Source organism: Schistocerca gregaria, chromosome 3, assembly GCF_023897955.1.
Source record: "Schistocerca gregaria isolate iqSchGreg1 chromosome 3, iqSchGreg1.2, whole genome shotgun sequence".
Taxonomy (NCBI): Eukaryota; Metazoa; Arthropoda; class Insecta; order Orthoptera; family Acrididae; genus Schistocerca; species Schistocerca gregaria.
The window spans coordinates 868,467,721-868,494,975 of NC_064922.1; the positions used below are offsets into that span (position 1 = coordinate 868,467,721).

The window sequence follows — 27,255 nt, forward strand, 5'->3', positions numbered from 1 at the left end:
GATTAAACTCACCTATCACACCACTTTTGATCTACGTAGTTTGAACACCTTAAGAAATGCATGTTTAGCTATTGTTGTTAAAGTGTATGTATTGGTGTATGATAATTGGGGAAAATGAACAAGGAGGAGGAACAGCGGATAATTGATGCAAAGCTGAATTCTTGGAAGCAGAAGTCAAACAAGGTCACAGATCAAGAAATCGTGTAGATGCTGTACTTTTTGACTTGAGAGAAGCGCTTGACTCTGTATCAAACCAACCTTTATCAACAAAATTATTATTGTATGGAGTATCAAACAAAATTTGTGTCTGAGTTGAGGATTTTCTGGTATGCAGGACGTAGCATGTTACCTCAGATGGAAAGTCATAGACAGAAGCAGAAGTAACTTCAGGTATGCCTCAGGGAAGTGTGTTGGGACCCTTGTTCATGTTCTGGCGTGGCGAACAATATTTATAGCAACCTCAGACTTTTTGCAGATGCTGCTCCTGTTTGTAATGAATACTGCGTGAAAAAAAATCTTCAGAAATATTCAATTAGATCTTGATATAAGATCTCAAAGTGATGCAAAGTTTGGAAACTTACATTAAGTATAAAATTGTGCACTTCACTAAACAAAAGGGCCTTGTATACTGTTATTAACATCAGTGATTCACAGTTCGAATCAGTTATCTCATACAAATACTTAGGTGTAACTATTTCTGAGTTCAGTTGTAGGCAGGGCAGTTGGCAGGGTTCATGTCATTGTCTTTTTTCAGTTCAGCTATCTCGTGAAAGTTTACTTGCAAAATTTCAATACCAGTTTTAAGAGATATTCATCAGCCCCCTACTTATTGCTCTCATGGAGGCCATGAAGACAAAATTAAATAACTACACCATGCCCAGAGCATTTAAGCATTTGTTCTTCCCACACTCCATGTGCAAATGGAACATGAAAAAAATCCTAACTTGTGGTACCATGCCAGTACTGTGTCATGCACTTCACAGAGTACATATGTAGATGTGAATGAACTGATTCAAATGTTTAGTGGCAAGTCAGATAAGTTCGTAAGTGGCATAAATGTTTTTATGAAGACTAGGAGACAGTGATGACAGTAACTGAAACAAACTAGAACATCACAGCTGTCCCTAAGTAAAGAAAAGAAGATAATAAGTTGACATATTGGGTGACAAGTGAAACACTAAACATCTACCAAACAGTGCTTTTGTAAGTGTTGTACGACAATTTGAATAAGCAGGGGTTGTGCACGTGATTTTTCTGACAAGTGAGCATATGGACTGTTGTCAAGTTGAGTCTTGTTAAGAACTTGTTGTCATGATCAGTGTTGTCCATGTCTGATCATGACAAGAACTTTTTAGGTGAATGCATTGGTGATAAGACTTGTTTATCCACAGTGCGAAAGGAGGGGGGGGGGGGGGGGGGGGGAGGAAATCAGAATTCTAGAGGTGTCATTGAAATACCTCCCAGATTGAAAAAAAACTCATTTTAAAAAATCAGATGTGAAGGATTGATAGTGGTTTTTGAAAGCAGTAGTGTCATTTCCAAAAAGTTTGTGTCCAGATAGAAAAGTTGATAAGGGATTCTATCCAAAAGTGTTGAAAAGTTGTTTAGCTCCAGTCCAACAAATTTGATGGAACCTCTTTAAATTTTGTGGCCATTTCCTGTTGTGTGACAACACTCCGACTTATTTGGCAACAACAAATCGCAGAATTGAAAGTGCATGTGAAGGGCACAAGAATTGTCTTTATTAAGGAGATACATATGATTTTGAGATCTGAAAACAGTCTTCTCTGAGAAGTTGAGATTGAAAATTTGCACAGAGAAATATATCATACCAAACTGCTATTATTTTGAGTAACTAAACACTAAAAATTTATAGATGCTTTAGTCTGTGATTCCCTTTGTTCAGAAGCAATGAACCTCACTGTAAAGTAAGCTTAGGCCAAGGCAACTGGTGGTAGATTGCCACTTGAGAAGGTTGGAAATGGGGGCAGATTGAGTACTACTGTTATTATTATAGGGGGAGAAAGTGATGTGGCTGCATCTATTACTCTAGAGGCATGATAACGTTTCTTATAATAACAGAAAGACAGGCTGGCAGAATGTGCGCCTAAGTGACTTGTGGATGGAAGATTTAAGTTTAAGCATTATGAAATTTTGGTTGATATGCTTAAGTTGTCACAACCGTGAAGGCCACTGCTTGGCATTGATCAAATCAGTGGAAATCTCAATCTGCAGTCTCCCGTACTTTCAGATTAGAACTACTTGTTGCTAGTAGATATACATGAATTAGTTAGGAATGAGATTGATAGGTATTAAAATCTCAACTATTATCTTAAAGTGAGAGTGCATCATCAGTGTGCTGTGATTTGGCTTTATTATGGGTTTGTCAATTAACATGTCATTTGGCCATTATGGGTGGAGTTCCATGATCGATAGGATTTGGTTTGGTATGCAGATCTGCTGCTATGGAATGGGATGCTAATGATAGTAGTTCAGCAACACATATGCGTTTTAGCATTAGCAGATTTAACATCATAATTCAGCACTCACTTTTCACACAGATGTTACTACTGGCTACTAAAATATTCAGTTGATATAAAATAGAAGTGACCAAATTCCAATATTGATGTGAAATGATTCATCTAGTGACACCAAACACCTATAATGAAGTGTAACTAGTAGTACAGTAAGATGTTCCTGTTATAGTAATCCCAGAATGAAATGGTCATTAGACCATAAATAAAGCACTGGAATACTTCCAGCAAATTTGTTAGAAAAATTTCAAACCTATGCCATTGCATTATTCCTCTCCATTGTAACCATTCAGATTCAAGTATTTGTCTTGTCTCTTCACAAATTGATTAATTCCCTGTGCATAAAATTCTGCATCCTGAGTTTTCAGCCAGTCTGCGACAGCATCTTGTAACTCTTCATTGGAGTCAGTATTCTGGAAGCTGGGCCACCTTTACATATGTAGGAAGATGTGGAAATCACTTGCTACTAAATCTGAACTGTGAAGCAAATGTTCAATAACTTCCCATTTCAGCTGACACAGTGTGGTTGCACGGGAGAGTCTGACTGAATATTGTGTACAAAAACATGACACCAGTTGTCAGAAAACAGTACCTCTTGTTTTGACAGGCTCTTCTGAGTTTTTGCAATTCCTCAGCATTGATTGTCCTTCCATTATCTATAAGTCCATAAGCATGAGTCCAGATTTCTCCTGGAAAATGGTCACTGTAACGTTTCACACTGACAAGTGTGAAAGGCTTCCTTTGGTTTGTTGGGTAAGATAGCAAGACACATAACTGATCTTTTTGTCTCCAGATTAGCATAGGAAATGTATTCCATATCACCGGTCACTTATCTCTCCTATAGGCCTTGTCTGTTGACATTGTAATACAGAAAGAAGTCCAAAGATTTCATCATTCTTCAGGTATTGTGGTTCTCCAAAAGGAGTTTTGGAGCCCACCAAGCACAGAACATGTGATACCCTAATTTGTTACTCACTGTCTCATGTAAAACACACTGAGAAATTTGCAGAAAGCTGTGATACTTGAGATCATGAAATGCAGTTTCTCACATTTCTTCATAAACTTTTTGTACCAGTTTGTTGATGATTACTGACAAATGGCTAAATCTGTCAACATTAAAACATTAGTTCCAGGATAGCCTTTTATAAACTAATATTTATGAAAATTACCACATAAATACAGACTTTGAGAATATATAGAAAAGTTTACCAGTAAAAAGTGATTACAACTGTAAGGACCACAGTAAACAGCTTAACCTACTAGTGCTGTCTCTTGTGCGTCTGTAACAAATTTCTGTAAGCAAAGAGTCATCAAGAAGATGTTAGTGTGTCCCTTCAACATCAGTGTTGAATGAGACTGTGTGGGGCAAAATTGTTGTTTGGAATATGATTGTGATTCTCTCTCTCTCTCTCTCTCTCTCTCTCTCTCTCTCTCTCTCTCTCTGTGTGTGTGTGTGTGTGTGTGTGTGTGTGTGTGTGTGTGTGTGTGTAATGAGAAGAGTGTTATGCTCTTATTAATCATAATTGATTATGTCACTGGGTTGGCATGAGAACACATAGTGGGTCATCAGCTGCAGATCTCCATGTTCAATCATGATTGCGGTACAGTGTGACCTGCAACACTTGTTCTTGCACCAGTGTTGAACCCTGTCATCAATCTGCCACAGATCACTGCCTGCTCTTTACAGAGTATCATTTCAGGCAAATGCCGGGATGGTTCCTTTGAAAGGGCACGGCTGATTTCCTTCCCCATCCTTCCCTAATCCGAGCTTGTGCTCCGTCTCTAATGACCTCATTGTCAACGGGATGTTAAACAGTAATCTCCTCCTCCTCCTCCTCCTCCTCCTCTTTACAGAGTGCTCCAGCCTCCTCTCAGTGCTATGATGAGGTGTGAATACCCAACGTCTTGTCACCTACTCGTGGTTTCACTGTATTTCAACCATTTTCCATGGAGGTCACAACAGTAGCATGTGAACAGCAGACCAGATTTGCTGTTTCCAAGTTACTCATTCCCGAAAGCCAGCCCATAACTATCTGCCCTTTGTCAAAGTCCCGTATGTCAGTGATTTCCCATTTGTGGCCCATACCTTTACTAGAATGATTCCCCATTCATCTCTGTTCCACTAATATACTTTCCTAAACTCACAAGACAACATCCAGTCCCACAGTGAGCAGTGTTCATAGTGTTTCAGCTCACTGATACAGAATGCTAGTATGAAAACAACAACAACTTGATTTCAAGTAGAAAATCTAGGGAACTGTCAGCTGTTGGAACAATATTCTAGATAAACATACACTCCTGGAAATTGAAATAAGAACACCGTGAATTCGTTGTCCCAGGAAGGGGAAACTTTATTGACACATTCCTGGGGTCAGATACATCACATGATCACACTGACAGAACCACAGGCACATAGACACAGGCAACAGAGCATGCACAATGTCGGCACTAGTACAGTGTATATCCACCTTTCGCAGCAATGCAGGCTGCTATTTTCCCATGGAGACGATCGTAGAGATGCTGGATGTAGTCCTGTGGAACGGCTTGCCATGCCATTTCCACCTGGCGCCTCAGTTGGACCAGCATTCGTGCTGGATGTGCAGACTGTGTGAGACGACGCTTCATCCAGTCCCAAACATGCTCAATGGGGGACAGATCCGGAGATCTTGCTGGCCAGGGTAGTTGACTTACACCTTCTAGAGCACGTTGGGTGGCACGGGATACAGGCGGACGTGCATTGTCCTGTTGGAACAGCAAGTTCCTTTGCCGGTCTAGGAATGGTAGAACGATGGGTTCGATGACGGTTTGGATGTACCCTGCACTATTCAGTGTCCCCTCGACGATCACCAGAGGTGTACGGCCAGTGTAGGAGATCGCTCCCCACACCATGATGCCGGGTGTTGGCCCTGTGTGCCTCGGTCGTATGCAGTCCTGATTGTGGCGCTCACCTGCACGGCGCCAAACCCGCATACGACCATCATTGGCACCAAGGCAGAAGCGACTCTCATCGCTGAAGACGACACGTCTCCATTCGTCCCTCCATTCACGCCTATCGCGACACCACTGGAGGCGGGCTGCACGATGTTGGGGCATGAGCGGAAGACGGCCTAACGGTGTGCGGGACCGTAGCCCAGCTTCATGGAGACGGTTGCGAATGGTCCTCGCCGATACCCCAGGAGCAACAGTGTCCCTAATTTGCTGGGAAGTGGCGGTGCGGTCCCCTACGGCAATGCGTAGGATCCTACGGTCTTGGTGTGCATCCGTGCGTCGCTGCGGTCCGGTCCCAGGTCGACGGGCACGTGCACCTTCCGCCGACCACTGGTGACAACATCGATGTACTGTGGAGACCTCACGCCCCACATGTTGAGCAATTCGGCGGTACGTCCACCCGGCCTCCCGCATGCCCACTATACGCCCTCACTCAAAGTCCGTCAACTGCACATACGGTTCACGTCCATGCTGTCGCGGCATGCTACCAGTGTTAAAGACTGCGATGGAGCTCCGTATGCCACGGCAAACTGGCTGACACTGACGGTGGCGGTGCACAAATGCTGCGCAGCTAGCGCCATTCGACGGCCAACACCGCGGTTCCTGGTGTGTCCGCTGTGCCGTGCGTGTGATCATTGCTTGTACAGCCCTCTCGCAGTGTCCGGAGCAAGTATGGTGGGTCTGACACACCAGTGTCAATGTGTTCTTTTTTCCATTTCCAGGAGTGTATTTATTTGTCTGTTAGCAGTAATAAGTCATATCAATATAATAGTAACAATGTTCAATTTTATATTAACAAACAAATAACAACACACCACAGTACATAGTTAAGGCCTTGCTTTCCTCTTGTTTCTTTCCATATAATGTACTTGTGAGTATGTACCATTATGTTTGCATTAATTCTTATTGTTCTAGTTAAGTGATTAAGTTGCAAGTTATGCAATACGATAAAATTTTGCTAGCATCAGATAAAACTCATTGAAAGACAAATGTAAAATGATATAAGTATTTGTGAGATCATTTTTGTTGGAGTTAAGGTTAATTATACAGTTTGTGCGAAACTGCAAATAATAAATTTAGCTTTTCATTAATTAGAATTTAGTGAACTGGGCCATATTTTGTATCAAAATACTCTTTGCATTTCATGTAATTTATAGTTACGTGCATCACAAATGACAAGTGACAAGGAGAGAAGCAGTGAAAGTTACAACCAGTAGTAAATGAGTGCTCTGAGGCATTAGGGATTAGAACAAAAAGTGAGAACTTAACATTTGGGATCTACATCTACATAGTTACTCTGCAATTCACACTTAAGTGCCTGGCAGAATATTTATCAAACCATTTTCATACTACTTCTCTACCGTTCCACTCTCAAATGGTGTGTGGGGAAAAGAAACACCTAAATCTTTCCGTTCAAGCTCTGACTTCTCTTATTTTAATATGATCATAATTTCTCCCTACATAGGTGGGTGCCAACAAAATATTTTCGCATTCGGAAGAGAAAGTTGCTGACTGAATTTCGTAAATAGATCTCGCTGCAAAGAAAACCACCTTTGTTTCAGTGACTGCCACTCCAACTTGCGTATCATATCAGTGACACTCTCACCCCTATTGCATGATAACACGAAACGAGCTTCCCTTCTTTGCACTTTTTCGATGCCCTCCGTCAATCCTACCTTGTAAGACTCCCACACCGCGCAGTAGTATTCCAGCAGAGGATGGAGAGGTGTAATGTAGACTGTATCTTCAGTGGGTTTGTCGCATCTTCTAAGTGTTCTGTCAACAAAGCAGTCTTTGTTTTACCTTCCCCACAATATTATCTATGTGGTCTTTCCAATTTAAGGTGCTCGTAATTGTAATTCCTAGTTATTTAGTCGAATTGACAGCCCTTAGATTTGTGTGATTTATCATATGCCCAAAGTGTATTGGATTTCTTTTAGTACCCACGTGGATGACCTCACACATTTCTTTGTTTAGTGCCAATTGCCACTTTTCGCAAAATACAGAAATTCTCTCTGGATCATTTTGTAGTGGAAATTGATCATCTGATGATTTTACTAGACGGTAAATTACAATGTCATCTGCAAACAATCTAAGGGGGTTGCTCAGATTATCTCCTGGATCATTTATGTAAATCAGGCACAGCAGAGGGCCTATGACACTACCTTGCAGAACTGTGATCTCTCTGAGAGGAAATCATGAATCCAGTCACGTAACTGAGACGATACTCCATATGCACGCAATTTGATTAATAGTCGCTTGTGAGAAACAGTACCAAAAGCCTTCTGGAAATCTAGGAATATGGAATCAGTCTGAGATCCCTTGTTGGCAGCACTCATTACTTCATGGGAATAAAAAGCTAGCTGTGTTGCACAAGAACAATATCTTCTGAACCCATGTTGGTTGTGTATCAATAAGTCATTTTCTTCAAGGTGGTTCATAATGTTAGAGTATAGTATATGCTCCAGAATCCTACTGCAAATTGAGGTCAGTGATATGGGTCTGTAATTCAATGGGTTACTCCTATTTCCTTTCTTGAATATTGGTGTGACCTGTGCTACTTTCCAGTCTTTAGGAACAGACCTTTCGTCAAGTGAATGGTTGTATATGACTGCTAAGAAAGGCACTATTGTGTCTACATTCTCTGAAAGGAACCTGATTAGTATACCATCTGGACCGCAAGACTTGTCTTTCTTAAGTGATTTGAGTTGTTTAGCAACACCTAAGATATCTATTTTTGTGTCACTCATGCTAACAGCTGTTCTGGTTTCGAATTCTGGAATATTTGCTTCGTCTTCTTTCCTGAAGGAATTACGGAAGACAGTATTTAGTAACTCCACTTTAGTGGCACCACCATCGGTAACATTTCCATCATTATCGCACAGTGACGGTATTGACTGCTTTTTGCCACTGGTGTTCTTTGCATACGACCAGAATCTCTCTAGGTTTTCTACCATATTTTGAGACAATATTTCGATGTAGAAACTATTAAAAGCATCTCGCATTGATGTCCACACTAAATTTCGAGCTTCCATGAAACAGAGCCAGTCTTGCGGATTTTGCATTCTTCTGAATTTGGCATACTTCTTTTGTTGCTTCCGTGACAGTATTCTGACTTGTTATACTGTATCTTTGAATGTGAGCCATGTCTGGTCTACACTTTCATAATTATCTTGGAAGGAATGGAGACACACTCTCAGGAAGGCATCAAGCGAATCTTTATATGCTGTTTTAAATAGATATATTTTGCATTTATTTTTAGTGGTTTTGGTTGATATTGTTTTGAGCCTTGCTGCAACGACCTTGTGTGTTCACTGTATCCGTCATGACGCTCTCTACTAGATCAGCATTATTTGTGGCTAGGAGGTCATGTGTGTTTTTGCAACCATTTACAATTCGTGTGGGCTCATGAACTAAGTGTTCAAAGTAATTCTCAGAGAAAGCATTTAGTACAATTTCAGAAGATGTTTTCTGTCTACCACCGGTTTTGAACATGTATTTTCGCCAACAAATAGAGGGTGGATTGAAGTGTCCACCAATTATAACTATATGAGTTGGGTACTTATTTTTAATGAGATTCTAGTTTTCTTTGAACTGTTTAGCTATTATATCATCTGAGATGAGGGGGTCTGTAGAAGGAGCCAATTATAATTTTGGTACGACTGTTGAGTATAACCTCAACCCATAGTAAATCGCAGGAACTATCTATTTCAACTTCACTATAAGATAAACTACTACCAACAGACACAAACACACCACCACCTACTTTATTTACTCTATCCTTTCTGAACACGGTTTGCGCCTCTGTAAAAATTTTGGCAGAATTTATCTGTGGCTTTAGCCGGCTTTCTGTTCCTATAATGATTTCAGCTTCATTGCTTTCTATCAGTACTTGAAGCTCTGGTAATTTTGCAACACAGCTACGCCAATTTGCAACTACAATACCGACTGTTGCTTGGTTGATTTTTGTCATTTCTTTGCCCTGTGCCCTTTGAGACTGGAGCCCTTTTTGATCTTTCCTGAGACTGCAATGAAGGAAGGTTTTTTGGTCAGTGTGCGGTTTCGTATCTAGGTCAAGGTACTGTGAAGATGTGGTAGACTTTTCTGGATAGCATACAGACACATATGATACAGTTCCAACACTTAGAATTTCCAGAAGTGAAACTGAGTTATGGAATCAGAGAAAATTATAGCTAACTTGGTGATAGACTGCAAAGTAACTGAGCAGTGAACTTCAGTTACGAGTTGTAATAGAATTTTATTTGAGTACTCGCTTACTAGTTGCAAGTACTGATTGCTAAACATAGTTCTTTATTTGCTTTCACATATATAAGTGTTTGATTAATTATCAGTTTTAGTTCAAACTTAAGCTTGGGTCGGGCCACAGCCACCATTGGCTAGAATGAGTAGTATTGACTCCCAAGTATTAAGTGCAGTCTGAACAATAACTGCTAGACCAAGGAAGGTTTTGAGATGAAGAACTACAGCCCTGGCCCCCTTTTTTCAGGCAACTCAACAGCCCATATTTAGCAAAACAACGCACAGGCAAATATAGCAAGGAATTTCAGAGTCTTCTTTGGATAATGATGAGAACTACTGCTTGTCTGATTTTCGTCTTCAGCTGTCTTGTATGCAACATGTATGGCATCTAGAAGTTCATCAGGGCCCACCAGTAGCCATTGTTGACACTTTGTGAACTCAAATACAAACTACACATGTCAATTCCTTAGGGTTGTATCCAGGACATTTCTGATTTCGTGCAACAACATTTAAAGATTCTGATTACAGCATGTAGAGGCTCTATAACATTCAGTATTCTGAAAGTCAGGAATCATATAAAGTTGTGTGATTCTGAGCTTTCGTGTACTGTTAGCTAACTAAACTTGGTAAGAGAGTTCAGTTTTGCCTCATGTCTCCTTTATGAGGTAATTTTCAGTATCGGCTGCTATCTACCAGTTCTGCCTAACATTTACATGGGAACAATAATATCTGTTAAAGGATATTAAGTATATGCATACTGCAAGAATGGAGGTCTGTTAACAGTGTATATTTTTACCTCTTACATTACAAACAGGTATGTGCAATTCACAAATGTAAATAACCAAATAATTTCGTTGATAAAAAACTAATAAAGTATTTTTGTGTTTCATTTTGGCTAGCTATGGACCCTGTTAATTTGGCCATGTCTGTCCTCGAGTTTTAAATTTGACCCAGTACCTTGTCATTCATTTTCTGTGAGCTTGCTTTCTTCGGCTTGTGTCTTACCAGTTTCCATCTTTGGAATCATTTTAATATACTTTTGACCCAGCAGAAGTTTGCAATCTCTTGACTGATGTTTGTGTGTAGCTTCTTCAAAACTTCTGCTTATTGAGTGGAACTTTGCTCACATTCTTGTAATATGTTAGTTTCATTTCATTAACTCCTGCCTCCCACAGGTACTGCAGTCATATAAAACTTGAAAAATTACATTTTCCTCCTCCAACTGTAATTATTATTTATTTTATGCTATTGGCAAATTTCAACTGTTAACATCATTTTCAAGGCACGTCATTTGCAAGTGGCAGATGCAAAGAACAGAACAGCAAAGTAACATTTAATATTGGTAGGGGGAAGGGGAGCTTAGTAAAAAATTACAAGAAGTGGCAGTTCCATCAGTACACAGAATCAGTAAAATGTACTTGTCACGCATCATCACAAGCCACCAAGCTATTGAGATACCAGCATATGATGGGCAAACCAAGGGTGCCCCTATGACTGTATGTAGGGGGCAGGGCATAGACCTAGGGGTATGAAGTATTTTTAATATTTTGGAAGATTAATGGTGAGTTGTAAGTACCCATAAAAAGTTCCAGTTTCAACCCTGTTGAAAAAGAAAAAATGAATACACATTACTGAAAGAAAAACACGTGACTGCAATATATTTTTTCCTTTAGTTGAGAGCTAGGAGGAGGGCTGCAGTCCCCCCTTGGCTCCGGACTTGGACATCCTTGAGGCAAACATAAAACTTAAAAACAGGTAGTCATCTTAAACATAGTGGCTGAAATCATGTAATTTTGGTCCATTCATTGCAGCTGACACTTGAAAATCACACAACTGCATAAAATGGTCATTAATGGAATAATAACTGCAATTAAAGGTGCAAACAAGTCCTTTCAGTGCCATTTGAGTTTGTTATCCATGTGAACATCAAAGACATTTTACATATTGGATTTTACTTTGTATGACCAGTACTGCCTTATTTCTTAAACTAATGAGGCTGTTACTCCAGTGTATACTGTCTTGTTTCCAAAAGCTGATTTTAACTTTTTTGTGTGCTACAGATGGCAAGTCTGATGAATTAGCAAAAATGCTCTTTTGTCGCTCAGATAAGCCTTTACTAGTTTGATGGGTTAATACTGTGTTGAAACTGGACGTAGCTTTTGAGAGCCATTTAACAAAGTGTTTAAACAATTAACTGTAGTAGGCTATTACAGCTCGAGTGTCCGCCTGCATACAGCCATGATTCCATGAACAAGGTTGGTCAAACAGCTGAACGTGAGCAGTATGCTGGACCCCACCAAGCGTGATTGTAGTTCTCTTGCTGAGAGCCCACTGATTGGGGTGGCAGAGTACCTTGCATGTGCATAGAACACTTGTAGTAGGCCACCTGGCATGTAGCCTGTACCAATTCCAAATACCTGTAGGACTTTAAATTGTTATTTCTCCTCCTCCTCCTTTCGCCATCTGAGGAACACATTAATTCACATCAGCTTCATTTATTCTGGTTTTCTCCCTGTCCAAAATTCTTTCATTCTCATACTTTGCAATCTTCTTCACCGTTCTGTCCATGGTGATTTTGTTCTGGGTCTACTTCTGTCCTCAAAACCAGCAAAGCAAAGCAAAAAAAAAATTTGAAAACCATACTGTTGCATGTCTATGGTTCCTGTATTCTCATTTCTTCCATATACCTTTGTACCTCTTGGACCGAGCATACTTTGATTTTCTTGTTCACAAGAAACTGTATTATTTGCTATGTTAACCTCCGTTGGTCCATTCTAAGGGTGTTTCCTTTCCATGATGATGTCTGAGATTCTCTCTATCTTGGTATATAGTCCTTGGTTTGCGTGTCTTCCAAACTGACCATTTTCTGTTCTTTGAGGTCCTAATATCTTCCTGAGAATCTTTCGTTCCACCAGTTATATTCTCTTAAGTACTCCTGTTCTTACTAGTTAAGTCTCAGAGGGTTCAATTTCATATTGACTGAAATATTCTTATTGTTGATGTTCATAGTTAATTTGTATGTTAAATTCATTTAGTTTATTTGTGCTCCCATTGCTTCCTTTTCTGTCAGCCCAGTTTCTATCCATTCTCCTGGGTATTTTAATCTTTCTACTCCCTGAATTTTCTCTCCTTTTGTCATGCGTCTAGGAGATGCTTTAATGTTTGTCGTATGTTGCATCTTCTTGACAGAAATCTGTAGACCGGCTCTAGCCACCTGTCCCTGTAGTTGCATGGCTTGCTTAACCACCTCTTCTCATGATTCCAACAATACCACAGTATCATCTGTGAATGCTAGACAGTCTACCCATGTCTCTTTCTTTTCTTACATCCCGTCTTATTCCACCAACACCTTTCGTTTCTAATAGACACTTGTTGGTTACCTTATCAAGTTATTTATTTACTGCAATGATAAAATTATCCTTAAAGCTGTATATTTTATTTCCATGTTTTGTATGTATAATGAATGTCAAATCAATATTGTCTCATCTTCATGCACCTGTTAGGTGTGCTCCACAAATCAAAACTTTTCTATGCTGAGAGTATAGTGTGTTTGACACAAATTATCAAACTGTGTACCAGATGCATTATAGGCACCTCCATCAACTGAAGAAAATGCATGGTACTTAGGACATTGTATTCGTGGAGCATGCCTAACAGGTACCTGAAGACAGAAGAGTATTGTCTTGAAACTGACTGTACATACTTGAGATAAACATCAAAATAAAATAAAACATGATCTCTCAGATTTTATTGGTGTGATTTATTAATAGTGAACTTCCAGGTGTTCAGCCAAATTGATGTTTTCATTTTTCGCACACTATTTTGAAAACCAACCCAGCTGTCTTCTTCAAGTGCTGCACATTTTGCTGTTATGTGTACTCACTGCCTGGGCTCCAGTCACACTGACAGCTATTGTTAGTCTCACACCACTATTTGTAGCTGAGTTCAATCCAGATTGCCACTAGGACAACCTGATTAAAGAGTCTATTGAAGTAAATATATTTGTCAGAAAACATAATAAACAAGAACTGAGGTTTCAGTTTAAATAATTCTTGGTGTCTTGGGATCGGTTTTTTATTATCTCACTGGCCACCACATCCATCTCAATTGGAAAACACTGAGGGAATTTGTATTTTACAGAATATCAGTGGATACCCTGTTAAAAAAAAAGGGGGGGGGGGGGGGGGAGCATCAAAGGGTGCAATGGACGTCGGGACTCGAACTCGGTTATAAATAGTGGCATGAGACCAACAATAGCTCGCAGTCTGATTTGAGTCCAGGCAGTTAGTAAACGTGGTAGGAAAACTTACAGCACCTGAAGAAGACGGCTGGGTTGGTAATCAAAATATTGTGCAGAAAATGGGAATACTCGGCTGAATCAGTAATTACAGCTGTAAGAAAATTGCTTTTCATTGGAATAGACTCTACACTGCTCTGTTTAAATATGCTGCAAAAGACAGCCAGACTATGTGGTGACACTGAAAGCACAGTTGGTGCAGTCAGAGCACATAGATGGTCAGCATTCTGTTTGAGTAACAAGCTGTATGTAAGAAAAGTACTACCTGGGTGCTCAGTAACACAAGTATAAATAATACACAATCTCAGAAAGCTATATTATGCTTCTAACACGTCTCATCTTGGCATAGAGCATGAGTTGCGGAGAGTTACAAGAAAGTATTGAAGTAGCTTACTTTAATGGTGTTTTTCTAGTTGCTCAAGAAAATAGGGTAATGTGAGTTTAGGACAAACGTCATCTGTTACTCATTTCACGTATACAAAATGTCAAATTGGCTTAGACGGTAATAAAGATGTAGATGTAAAATTGATTAATTTTTGAAACATATATATGGTACTATTCCTTATTTATTTAAGAATAAGACTAGACAAGAAAAGAGAGTAGAATTTTATAAAACTGTGTCTCTTCCAGCACTCTTTGTGGGTACGTAAAAAAAAGAATGTTAGATAAAATGAAAGCACAGAAATGAAATTTCTAAGACCAACAATAGGGTATTCTAGAAAACACCACATATGAAATGAAACAATATGCTAAGAACAAAAAGTTGAGCCAACTGAAAGAAGAGTAACCAAATACCACACCACTTGGTAAGAACATGCCCAAAAAATGGACAGTGAACAGCTTCTTATATATTTTATACACTGAAGCGCCAAAGAAACTGTTATAGGCATGTGTATTCACAGAGAGATATATACAGGCAGAAAAGAGTGCTTCAAACAACAGTCTGTATAAGACAGTGCCTATATAAGACAACAAGTGCCTGGCGCAGTTGTTAGACCATTACTCCTGCTACAGTGACAGGTTATCAAGAGTTGAGTGAGTTTGAACGTGGTTTTACAGTCAATGCATGAGCAATGGGACACAGCATCTCTGAGGTATCGATGAAGTGGGGATTTCCTCATATGACCATTTCACAAGTGAACTGTGAATATAAGGAATCCGGTAAAACATCAAATCCCCAAAATTCCTGTGGACGGAAAAAGATCCTGCAAGAATGGGACTGAGGACAACTCAGGATAATTATTTAAGTGACAAGTGCAACACTTCTGCAAATTGCTGCAGATTTCAGTGCTGGGCCATCAACATGTTTCACCATGCAAAGCATTCAACAAAATGTCATCGATATTGGCTTTCGGATCTGAAGGCCCACTCGTGTACCGTTCGCAAACTCACGACACAAACCTCTATGCTTCACCTTGGCCCATCAACACTGATGTTTGACTGTTGATGACTGGAACCATTTTGCCTGGTGGTGTGGGACGTGTGCAGTTGGAGTTATATGGGACCTCCGATATGTCTAGATACGACTCCGACAGGTGACACCTACATAAGCATCCTGTCTGACCACCTGCATCCATTCATGTCCATTGTGCATTCCAACAGACTTGGGCAGTTCCAGCAGGACAATGCAACACCCCACACATCCAGAATTGCTTCAGAGTGGCCCCAGGAACATACTTCTTAGTTTAAACACTTTTGGCTGCCAAACTCCCCAGACATGAACATTATGGAGCATATCTGGAATGTCTTGTAATGTGTTGTTCAGGAGAGATCTCCACTCCCTCGTAGTCTTGCATATTTAGGGATGGCCCTGCAGAATTCATGGTGTCAATTCCCTCCAGCACTACTTCAAACATTAGTCAAGTTCATGCCATGTCGTGTGCTGCATGCTTGCGGGGGCCCTATATGATTTTAGGCAGGCGTACAACTTTCTTTGCCTCTTCAGTGTATAAGCCTTAGCTTATAAACAAGTGTGAAGAAGAGAAATTGGAAGATGTAAGAAGAGGAAATCTGTTAACACATAACAGACCGAATGCCTAATCCATGATTTGTAAAGTAGAAAAATTAAATTTCTTCCCCAATTTAGATCTTATGTCATCTTTCTCTGCTTCATTGCAGAAAATCATTACACCACAAAAGGTAACAGAGACTACTAGCAACTTCACAATTCATTCCTAAATTCAAAAAATTCTTCAGATCTTCTCATACTACAGGTTACCAGTTTTAGAATGTACAGGGTGTCTCTCCCAAGAGCCTTCAAGCACTTTTCTCTGGTGTTTCTGCAGATATTTGCAACTTTTTTTTATTGCAAGGTGTAGCTAGAGTCAGTTCAAACAAATTCTGATCATCATCTCTTTTATACAGCATCTGGCATCAATGGGAAGTTTCCTGTTACAATCAAAATTATATTGAAAGTGGAATTTTATGTGCCCATTCTACAGAGTGATCCCAAATAAGCCTAATACGATATTCCTTTTATCAATTATATTAGTAGGGACAGTAAAGCACGAAGAATAATAGTACTCCAACCTATCACTACTGCCGTGACCCGTGCTGTCTACTGCTGCCATGCAGCAGTGCTGGTAAGTCGCTGCTGGAGTATTGGGTATTCTTTGAGTTTTACTGTCCTTTTAATATACATTGATAAAAGGAATGTTGCACTAGACCAGTTTGGGACCACTCTTGTCATATGGGCATGTAAAAATCCACTTTAAAAATAATTAAGTTTGTAATCAGAAACAAACCAATGCTTTCTGTTGATGCTGGGCATCATGTGGAAGATGTGATGAGTAGGATTTCTTTGGGCTTACCCCAGCTACTTATTGCAAAAAAAGAAGTTGTAAATGTCGACTGAAACACACAAGAAAATGCACCTGGCGACTCATACGAGAGACACCCGGTATAGTTAGTACCAGTTTTCTACATTTTACAAAATTCGTGTATTTTCCCTGACATAAGTCTGAGGTGTGTTAAGAAAAGTCTGAACATATAGTACTAAAAGCAACCATTGGTTCCTCAAAACATTTGCACTCATCAAATATCATTTTTATTGTTGTGTCTCTTGCTGTAGTTATTCTAAATGATCACTGACAAAGCGCACTCACAATGTCAGTAACCATTTTCTCACAAAAAAAAGGCTTTAGCTCAACATTACTAGTATAAAAAGTAAGCAATTGCATCTCTGCAATATTGTTTTCAGTGAATGTTGAAGTGAGGAGAGAAGCATTCTGCAATCATAATCAAGTGTGTAACTTCACAATAACAAATACAGGTAACTGCAGTGAATCTCAAAGCCTTTCAGGTAGTGAGGTCAGAGTGCCACTATGTTATTAAAGAGAGCAAAAAGACATTGCAGCACTAAATCCTAAACTCTTACAAATTATTCCACCAAATCAGTAGTAGTACGTGAGAGAGGCTAGTAACAGAGTGTCTATTTCGTAACCAGTTGATTATGGAATCAAATCCCGGTCGAATGACAGAAATTTTTCAGTCTAAATTTAACTTTGGCTTCATTTCTCACTGATGTTGAGATTCATATTCAACGTTAAGCTGTAGGTCCACTTTCTCTGCTAGGATTACTGAGGTAGAAATAGGGCACACTACTCGACAAAGTGACATTAGTTGAAAGGCTTCCATAAGGCTGTTGAGCCACATGAAATTATTGTATATTTCGTGAGACTGTTAGGTGAATTTTTGAGCAATGTAAGAATCTCCAGTTACTTGTGTGATGAACAGTAGTTGTCTTCACAGGACAGTCCAGGCAGTTCAGAACAGAATTAACAGCTATTTTCAACCAACATCCAGCTTGTAATCATCACAAAATCATCATCCAGAACAGTGAGTGGGTCTTTTGTTAAAACAATGAGGAAATTTACAGCTGCCCCTTCTCCATTTGGGAGATGGTTTCAGTACTTTCCATTCCTATTGACATGGCACCTTGTCACAAAATATACATTTCAGCAGTTCCTGGCACCTCACAAGAAGAAAAAAGAAAGCCTTCCCCCCCCCCTTTTTTTTTTAATTTTATGCAGCTGACAGGGCATTTTCTTGTTCCATAGAAGAAAGTTATTTTTATCTCTCTTGTGAAATGTACAAGCCTTAATTGCTACAGCAATGTTGTCCTCATGATCCATGTGATAAAGTCTTAGAATGTATGGAGAACTCATCTTTGATTTCTTGAGAATAAAGTCAGTTCCTCAGCTGCTTTCTGTGTAGAATCAGTACACCCTTCATAACATGACTATGCCAGAGATGACTCTGCAGCAGGCTTTCTTTTGTAGGTAACATCCCATAGGAGTCTCTCTCTCGACCGAAAGACATAAAAATACCATTTGAAGGCAGCTCCAGCAGCAAGGCTTTCAGGGATGACTACCTATATGGCCCTTCTTGGCATGGCACTGTTTCCCCACAATAAAAGCAGTGTCCACAATAAGGAGAGTACTGTTAGTTGCAACTGATAATGGAAGAGTGGGCTGCATGCACAGGCTGTAAATTCTAGGCACAGAAATTGTGTGTGTTGACATCCATCAGTCACTAAGACCTGTATTTTTAACTAGAGACAAGATTCTCAGCACAAGAGATTGTCTCTGTATGTTGTTACTGACAAAATCTCTCCTGGCTCTAGCATACGAGAGCCTTGAAAGCAAGGTTTCTTGAAATGGTTAACATTGTTAGAGGCTCGGCTGCAGGTCTTTGGGGACCAGTGAAGCGTACCTACTACAGCTTTATAAGGCTTTTGTGCAGACCAGGGAGGATTTTGAAAAGTAAGTCCATGAATCAACTGGTTGGAGGCATCACCTATCGTGGCTGCTATCAAGGCCCAAAATTCATTCAGATTTGACAAAGTACAAAAGAGAGGGTGCCCAGAGTACATTTTTAAAAATATCACAAAATTACATTTTAAATCAGTCTCACAAGCATTCCAGTCTACACTAAAGGGTCTAAAAATGTATACGATGTAAACAGCTCTCTGGTTTGGCCTGATTTTGGTCTCAAGATATATTTACTAAATGAGATCACTGCTGTGATTCAGAGATAAAGGTGATCTTGAGGGCACTGGAGAGGGAGAAATGAAATTCGTCAACAATCCACGAAACTGAGTGCACCCCAAGCCAATCAACATATGCACTTTTCAGAGAAACCACTCCATGCTGTTCAGGACGCTGCTTCATCTGCATCATCTAGGGAGAAAGTTAGGGCACGTGGGAATTTAGTGTAATGAATTAGAGCAGATGAACCAGCTAAGGAGATATGTTAAAAATTATATGTCACATGCAGCTGTCGAACATAAGGTAGGCCAAAACAACCTAGTAAATAAGTCATCATTGAAATTTATGCTCCTGCACCAAAGTGTACAATCCTTATCAAATAAACTTAGTGAGATAGAAATATTGTTATCAGATGAACTAAAAGAAGTGTCAGTTATATGTGTTAGTGAGCACTGGTTATCAGAAAATATGTTACTTCACACAAGGATAGAGAGCTTTACCCTTTCATCTTTTTTTTTTTTTGTAGGAAAACCTCCATGCATGGAGGAACATGCATATATGTTAGAGAGGACATCAAACACGATAATTTAAAGTTCACTAACCAGCTAGGGGAAGAGCAAAACTTCGAAATTTCTGCTACACAACTGACAAATTTAAATATAATTGTTATTTGCATATATAGAAGCCCAGATTGAAACGTAACTACTTTCATTGAAAATCTTGAGAAGGCACTTAACAGTATAAAAACAATTTGTAAAACAATCATCATATGTGGTGACTTTAATATAGATATCAACAAGAACTCAAAAGACAGATTAAACCTTGAGGCCTTACTAAAAAAACTACAATATACATACAACTATCAAATCCCCCACCAGAGTCACCAAATCGTCAAGCAGTGCTATAGATCAGATACTAAGATAAATATTTATACAAATTTGGAAATATGAATACAGGTTTCAGTGATCATTATGCACAGTTTATTGAATTCCCAGTAGAGACCACAGGAAATACTGAACAACAAATGACAAGAAAAGATAGAAATCTTAGCAAGCACAACGTAGAACACTCCAGGCACTTACTAAAAAAAAGAAACATGGAATGATATAGACAACTATGAGGACACATGTAAAAAGTTTGGCATGTTCATGGAAATATTCTCCCATTATTTCAATATTTCTTTTCCAGTTAAAAACTAGAAAACGAAATGTTACATGGCTGATGAAAGGCATTAAAATATCATTTGCTGAAAAGAGGAGACTTTATGAAATCTCAAAAACACAAAATGTTACAGAAGAATTTCTGGTGTATTTCAAGAATTATAAGAGAGTGCTTCACAAAGACATAAAAGAAGCTAAAAAAAAACAACAACAAATGATCACCATATAAAAATGGTCAGGAATAAAATGAAAGCCATGTGGAAGATAGAGAACAAGTAGGAAATGAGACCTCCCGAAATGTAAATCTCCAGGTAATTCAAGATGGCAAAAAAATTATAAATCCATAAGACGTAGCCAATGCTTTTAATACATACTTTGCAAATATCAGTGAAAAATTACTCTGACATAAAATCTTCAAATAAAAATTCTGCTACAACACCATCAAATCAAAATAGAAACTGCAACTCCCTATTTCTTACTCCAACCAACCTTAAGGAAATTATACTATCAGTTAAAGAGTTAAAAACAAAATTTTCAACAGGTGTGGATGAGATTCCAGATTATGTCATTAAAAATGTGGGTGACCTCCTTGCAATACCATTAGCCCACATTTTCAACAGTCCATTAACAAATGGAGTCTTTCCTTCCTGCTTAAAGACAGTGAAACTGAAACCACTGTTAAAAAAGGGTAAGAAAAAGACATAGCCAATTACAGACCTATTGCCTTGCTATCTACATTTTCGAAAACACTAGAAAAAATTTTTCATAAGAGGTTGCTAGATTTTCTAGAAAAGTGCAAAATATTATCCACAACCCAACATGGCTTCCGAAAAGGCCGATGAACAGAAACAGCAATATATAAATTTCTGGGTGAAGTACTCCAAAAAATTGATAGTGTACAAAAAGTAACTGGCATATGCCTTGATCTGTCTAAGGCTTTCGACATTATAGACCACACCCTATTGCTGCAGAAGCTTGAAAGAATTGGTATCAGAGGTATGCCTAACAACTGGCTTAGATCATATCTTACTGACCGCAAGCAAGTAGTAGAAATACATTTTCACAAAGAAAATAAATCAACGGGACACTATTCTGATTATAAAGCAGTAAAAATAAATAAATAAAAATAAATGAATGAATGAATGAATAAATAAATAAATAAATAAATAAATAAATAAATAAATAATAAGATAAATAATAAGATAAATAATAAGATAAATAATAAGTACCGCAGGGCTCGATACTGGGCCCCATACTATTTTTGACATATATAAATGACCTAACATCAACCAACCAGTACCATAGCACTATCAAGTTTGCAAATGACACAAGCATGTTAGTCAGTGGGAAGACTGCAGAGATACTATAGACAAGACTGTCTGAGGCATTAACAAATGTTCAACCAACCAAAACAAACTAATAATAACTAAAAGCAAAACAGTAGCATTAAATTTTCATAATGTCAAGAGAAACACTGAAGAGGATATAAGAATTCAGATGTCAGACACAGATGTTGCAAGTGTGCCTAATACAAAATTCCTGGGGGTCTGGCTACAGCATAATCTTAGATGGGAAACTCACATTGACAACATATTAAAGAAGCTAAGTACTATGTGTTATTTAATGAGAGTGCTAGAAAACTGCTGTCATAAGGACTGTCTAATGACAGTGTACTATCCTAATATACATTCTGTCCTAAAATATGGTATCACTTTCTGGTTAACTCACCATCGTGCCTAAAACTCTTCAGGATGCAAAAAAGAATAGTGAGAATCATGGCTGGAATAAAAAGGAACAAACAGTGTAGACCATTATTTAAAAGGATGAGGATTCTTCCCCTTCCATGTATTTTCCTATTTGAAAGTGCAATGTTTATAAAGAAATATGCAATAACAAATCCTAGTATCCTCCCCAAAAATTAAAATGTTCATCATCATAATACAAGACAGAAAACTGACTTTCATGTACTCCATACAAAAACCAGTTTGTGCCAAAAAGGAACATTACACCATGGAAAACTTATCTACAATAAATTGCCAAGAGAAATTAAATTAAAGCCTGATGTAAAAAATTTTAAAGCAGCATTAAAAGAATATCTGTTTTTATAATGTGGTTCCTCTAAAATCCTCGAGAGTCTAAGTGGTGATTATGAAAATACTGTAACCATTAATACTGGCTTATAAATACATTCAGATGTAATTCTAAAGTTTCTAATGGGGTTCAAGTATAAGTTGCATACCGACTTGCCCAGTATATGAAGTAAAATTCTGTGAATGTAATTCTCTAGTGTACATGTCAATTCATAGTGCAGAAGAGTTCCTCAAAAATCCTTAGAGCTTAAGTGAGGATCATGCAAATACTGTAATCGTTAATATTGGCTTATACATATATTGAGTTGTAAACTTCAAGTTTCTAATGTGGTTTAATTATAACTTACACATTGACTTGCCCAGTATATGAAATGCTGTAAAAATTTGTGAACATAATTTTCTAGTTTCTAAAGTGTTTTAATTGTAAGATATACTTTGACCTGTCCAATATCTGGTGTGCTGCACTGTACATCTAAGATTTACTGGACCAATAAATACAATACAATACAATACAATACATGCACAGTACTTATTGTGGCACAATACAAATTCCCCCAGCATGCAGTGACCTCTCTATTAAGGCTTCGGACCATGGGTTGTCGGGAAGAAGTGACTAGTTGTGGCTGGTGAAAACAACCACCTAGCCTGGTGCAGCTCCTTCCAGTTACTAAGGTGGAATGTTTTAGTGTGTGTTTAACACATTCATAGTATAGCTTTTACTTGTTTTAAATATCTCTCAGCCAAGAAAAATTTGTGCAGGTGCAAGTAAAAACCCAAACAAAAACAAAGAATGCTACATTACTGTACATTATGCATTTTTTCCATTTTTGCTGTGGAAAATATGTGTTACTAAAATATTTAGACATTCTTTGATTATTGCCATTTTGTTGAAAACTGATATTTTGTACTTTGATTGTGTGTACTAAATACAAGTTGATTCTTGCACAGGAGACAATGGTAACAAGCCCCTTTTAATAATGCTGTTTATTTGGACAAATAGTATTGTTACCAATTTTGAACTGATAAGTTCAAAGGGAGCAGCTGACAAGAAATGAAAGCCACAAGAAATGTTATCCAAGTGTGAACAGCCAACTGAAGATGAACCTGCCAGTTCAAAACCAGTAAAGGTGCTATTTGTGTAAACAGATAGCATTAGTAACAGTCACTGGTTACTGTTTTCTCCTTTGCAGGAATCAGCTTGTTCTTGATTACATTCATAGTGATATATATTATGAACATTACTTTACAGCGTGCCTCTGAAATTATTGATACAGTATTACCAAAACTGAAAAATCATCGAATTACTTTCCTGACTGGTGATGCTGGACCTCTGGCTCTTGGAGCTGTTGTATATCATAAGCAAGGGTTGACAGATAATTCTAATGAACTGATAAAAAGGTACAAATTATAAATACTATGTTGAAAATGTTCTTTTATACCAAGTAGTTGCTTTAATTGTGGCCCATTAATCCTAATTGTATATCATGTATGTGTTGATTGCTAGTATTTTGTGTTTTCCTAGGCTTAAATCTTACATGCCCCAAATAATGAGTTTAAAATCAGACCTGCCAGATGAAATTTTATATGGAAGGGCAGGCTACCTTTCTGCATTGTTGTTTGTGAACAAACATATCGCACCAGACACTATTGATGGTGAAACAGTGAGAAAGGTAAGTTGGCAAGAACACTTCCTCATATCTTTGTAATGATAAGATTTAAGGCCTCTTTTCTTCTGGAGAAAGAGTTAGCAAAAACTTTCTGTCTGTAATAGTTAACAACAAGATGGTGTGTGTTCCAACCCATCAAGTCCTGAGCGATACTTCCTTTTTTAAAAAAAAAAAAAAACACACCACCTTTCCTTCTCAGTCTTCTTCTTCTTCTTCTTCGAACTCATTAATCTTTTCATTGACCAAATGCAGCCATCTATTTCTTTCATTGTGTCTGTCTTGCATAGCCACTCGAACTAACATTTCTCCTGAACTTAAAGCTACAGTCAAACAAAGATAGAAGCTTCTACTTACTAGGCATCATCAGCATAGACAAGAGGGTGCTCCAAGAGAAAATGGAAGAAACAGAATGGGAAAAAGAAAGGCCAAGGAATGTTGGCTGAAGGAAAGGAAAAGACATTCCAGTCCCTGCATCAGGAGAAGCACAAGGTCTAGGATATAATTGTGCAGTAATGGTGGGCACAAATTCAAAGTAACAATTATTTCTTGGTAATTAAAATGTCAAGAGATTACAGCTAAACATGAAAGACTAATAGGGTTTAAATTGAAGCAAACGTCAGGACAGAAGTTGAGAGAAAAAGGGGGGGTTCATAATTAGTCGCAAGAAAGTAAAAAAAATGTTTGATTTTAAACATTAAAGACAAGACAAATTGTGAAAACTGATGAAGATAAGTGATAAACTATGAGGGAAAGGATACATTACAGGTGACTGATGATGAATTTTGCACCATTACAGGTTATTCATACCATGGTAACATGTTTAAACTCATCCCAGCAGCCAATAGATTTGTACCTATCTTAGCTAGCTACAAAAACTATTGATCTATCTGAAAACCATCAAAAAGGCATATATCGTATTACACAGTACTGCCTTAGCATGGACTGCATAGACTGGGCCTATGATTTTTTGAAATCTCCAGAATTGGGTCACTACTTATAATTCCAAAGTAACTTTCTGTTACCCTGGACGTTCTTCCCATGATATCTCCTCTGAACTCTTCTTTTCCTCAAATTATTTCCTTTCTGTATGGTTAATTCATTTGCCAACTCCTCAATCCCTGCTCCTCCCCATGCCCAATGCAAAATTTATTGCATGCTTCCTTCTGTGAGTAACTACTCCTGTCTCTTCACTCTTAAGGTGTACTTCATTAGAGGGAAAGACTCTGGGGAAACAAGTGGCATAACACATGTTATTGTGAGGTTTTGTGTGCACCCCACCATAACATCCACCACAGCCAAGGTCAGTACATTAGTTGGGGCTGAACTACAGGCACTTAAAAATGGCTGCCATAATTGATTCTCCCACCAAGTGCAAGTTGTGAAGCATCATTCGGTTTCTGCAGCAGAAAGGGAATAGCACAGTAGGAATTCATTTCAGAATGAGCCATGTTTACGGTGCAAACTGTATGAGTGAAGGTGTTGCATGAGTGGTGTAGGAAATTTAAAGAAGGCTAAACAGATGTCCAGGATGAAGGTTGACAAGGACACAAGTCTGTCGGTAGTGAGGACCTCATAAACTAAGTCGATCAAGCAGTTCAGGCTAAACAGATGTCCAGGATGAAGGTTGACGAGGACACAAGTCTGTCGGTAGTGAGGACCTCGTGAACTAAGTCGGTCAAGCAGTTCAAGAGAGACAAAGGTTGCCTATGGATTTTCTGGATGTTTCACGGTCAGTTCTGTTCAGTATTGTTACAGAATGCCTATGCTATCAAAATCTTTGTGCACTCTGGTTGGTTCCCAAAAAGTTGTCCCAGGACCGTGAATCGTGGCATGTGGCATTAGCCTTATACTTTTTCACATGTTGTGCTGATGATGGGGAAGAGTTTTTGAGCTCTATTGTGACTGGGGATGAAATGTGGATTCTTTATAACAATCCAGAATCAAAGGAACTTTCCAAACAGTGGATGCAAATTCACTACCCAAAAAGTGCAAAAAAACTTAGAACTACATGAAGGCCATGGCTACTGTTTTCTGGTATGAGAAAGGTGTGTTGCTTTGGAGTTTATGGAGTCAGAGACAACAATCACTGCAGATGCATACTGCCAGATATTACATCACCTGTGGAGAGCCATTCATAACGAAAGCATAGGAGGAATGCTGTCATCTGGAATTGTTTTGATTCATGACAATGTGAAACCACATACTGCTACAGTAGCCCAACAGCTGCTTATGCAGTTTCACTGGGAAGTGTCCAGTCACCAGGCATGCAGCTCATGTCTAGTACCTAGGACTTTCTTCCTTCTTAGCAGCTGAAGAGAGGTTTGGGAGGACAGTGCTTCAGCACCAACAGGGTACTACAAGACAGCATGAAAACCTGTCTCCATAGGCTGACAGCAACCTTTTATGAATACGATATTGAAAAGCTTGTCTATTTATAGGACAAATATTTTAATCTTCACAGTGACTATGTGGAGAAGTAACTGTAACTGTGCTTGACTCCAGGTGATAAAAACTTTTTGTGATTCACATTTGTCTTTCAGTTATGCCCCATTGGAGGTTGAAAAAAAATAGCCCTCATAAAAAAATTAATTTGCACTTTAAGTAAGGTCGTCAACTAATTTATACTCTCACAGTGTTCGTTAATCTTAGTAGATACTTTTTAAACATAAATCTAAAAATTGACATTACTTTCCTTGGATTTCTTTTTCAGCTGTTGTACATCTTTTTTCAGATCCTCATTACCTCCAACTGTAAAATCTTAAATGTTGCCATACTTTCATTTCCTTTTATAATTTAGACCTTTGTCCATATTGTTTAAACGTTAATTCATATTTTCATTCTTTACTCAGGTTACTTGGGAAGCACATAATGTTTCTGACGATACCATTTATATTGTGATTGTCCATAACTCTTACACCTATCAGTGAAAATACCAGGATGGGATAACAACATTATGGAAATCGTAAATCGCTACTTGTCATACAGATGAGGCACTGAGTCACAGAGAGGCACAGTGGAAAAGACTACTAAAATATTAAAGCTTTAAGTCAAAGTACTTCTTCTGCAGTAGAAAATGCACACATTTACACAAGCTCGATTGTCAGGGCACTAGGGCCTGACTCCCCCACTCGGGTCTAATGCCCTTAGGCAGTGGTCATGTTTATGTGAGTTGGCTTGTGTGAATTTGTGTGTGTATTCTACTGCCTCCTCCATATGGTGAGTGGCAATGTAATAGTTACGGAGCTACAGCAATCTATCCTTTCCACATTGT

At 38.6% G+C, this 27,255-nt stretch overlaps 1 protein-coding gene across 1 annotated transcript in view; it reads left to right on the plus strand.

Annotated features, from left to right (window-relative positions):
• The window catches only part of LOC126354894 (lanC-like protein 2), a 143,858-nt gene that overhangs the window by 40,413 nt on the left and 76,190 nt on the right, over nt 1–27,255 (plus strand). The window contains exons 3-4 of the mRNA XM_050004952.1: nt 23,567–23,715; nt 23,840–23,987. Coding sequence (XP_049860909.1) covers nt 23,567–23,715; nt 23,840–23,987 — 297 coding nt within the window. The remainder of the gene's footprint in view (nt 1–23,566; nt 23,716–23,839; nt 23,988–27,255) is intronic.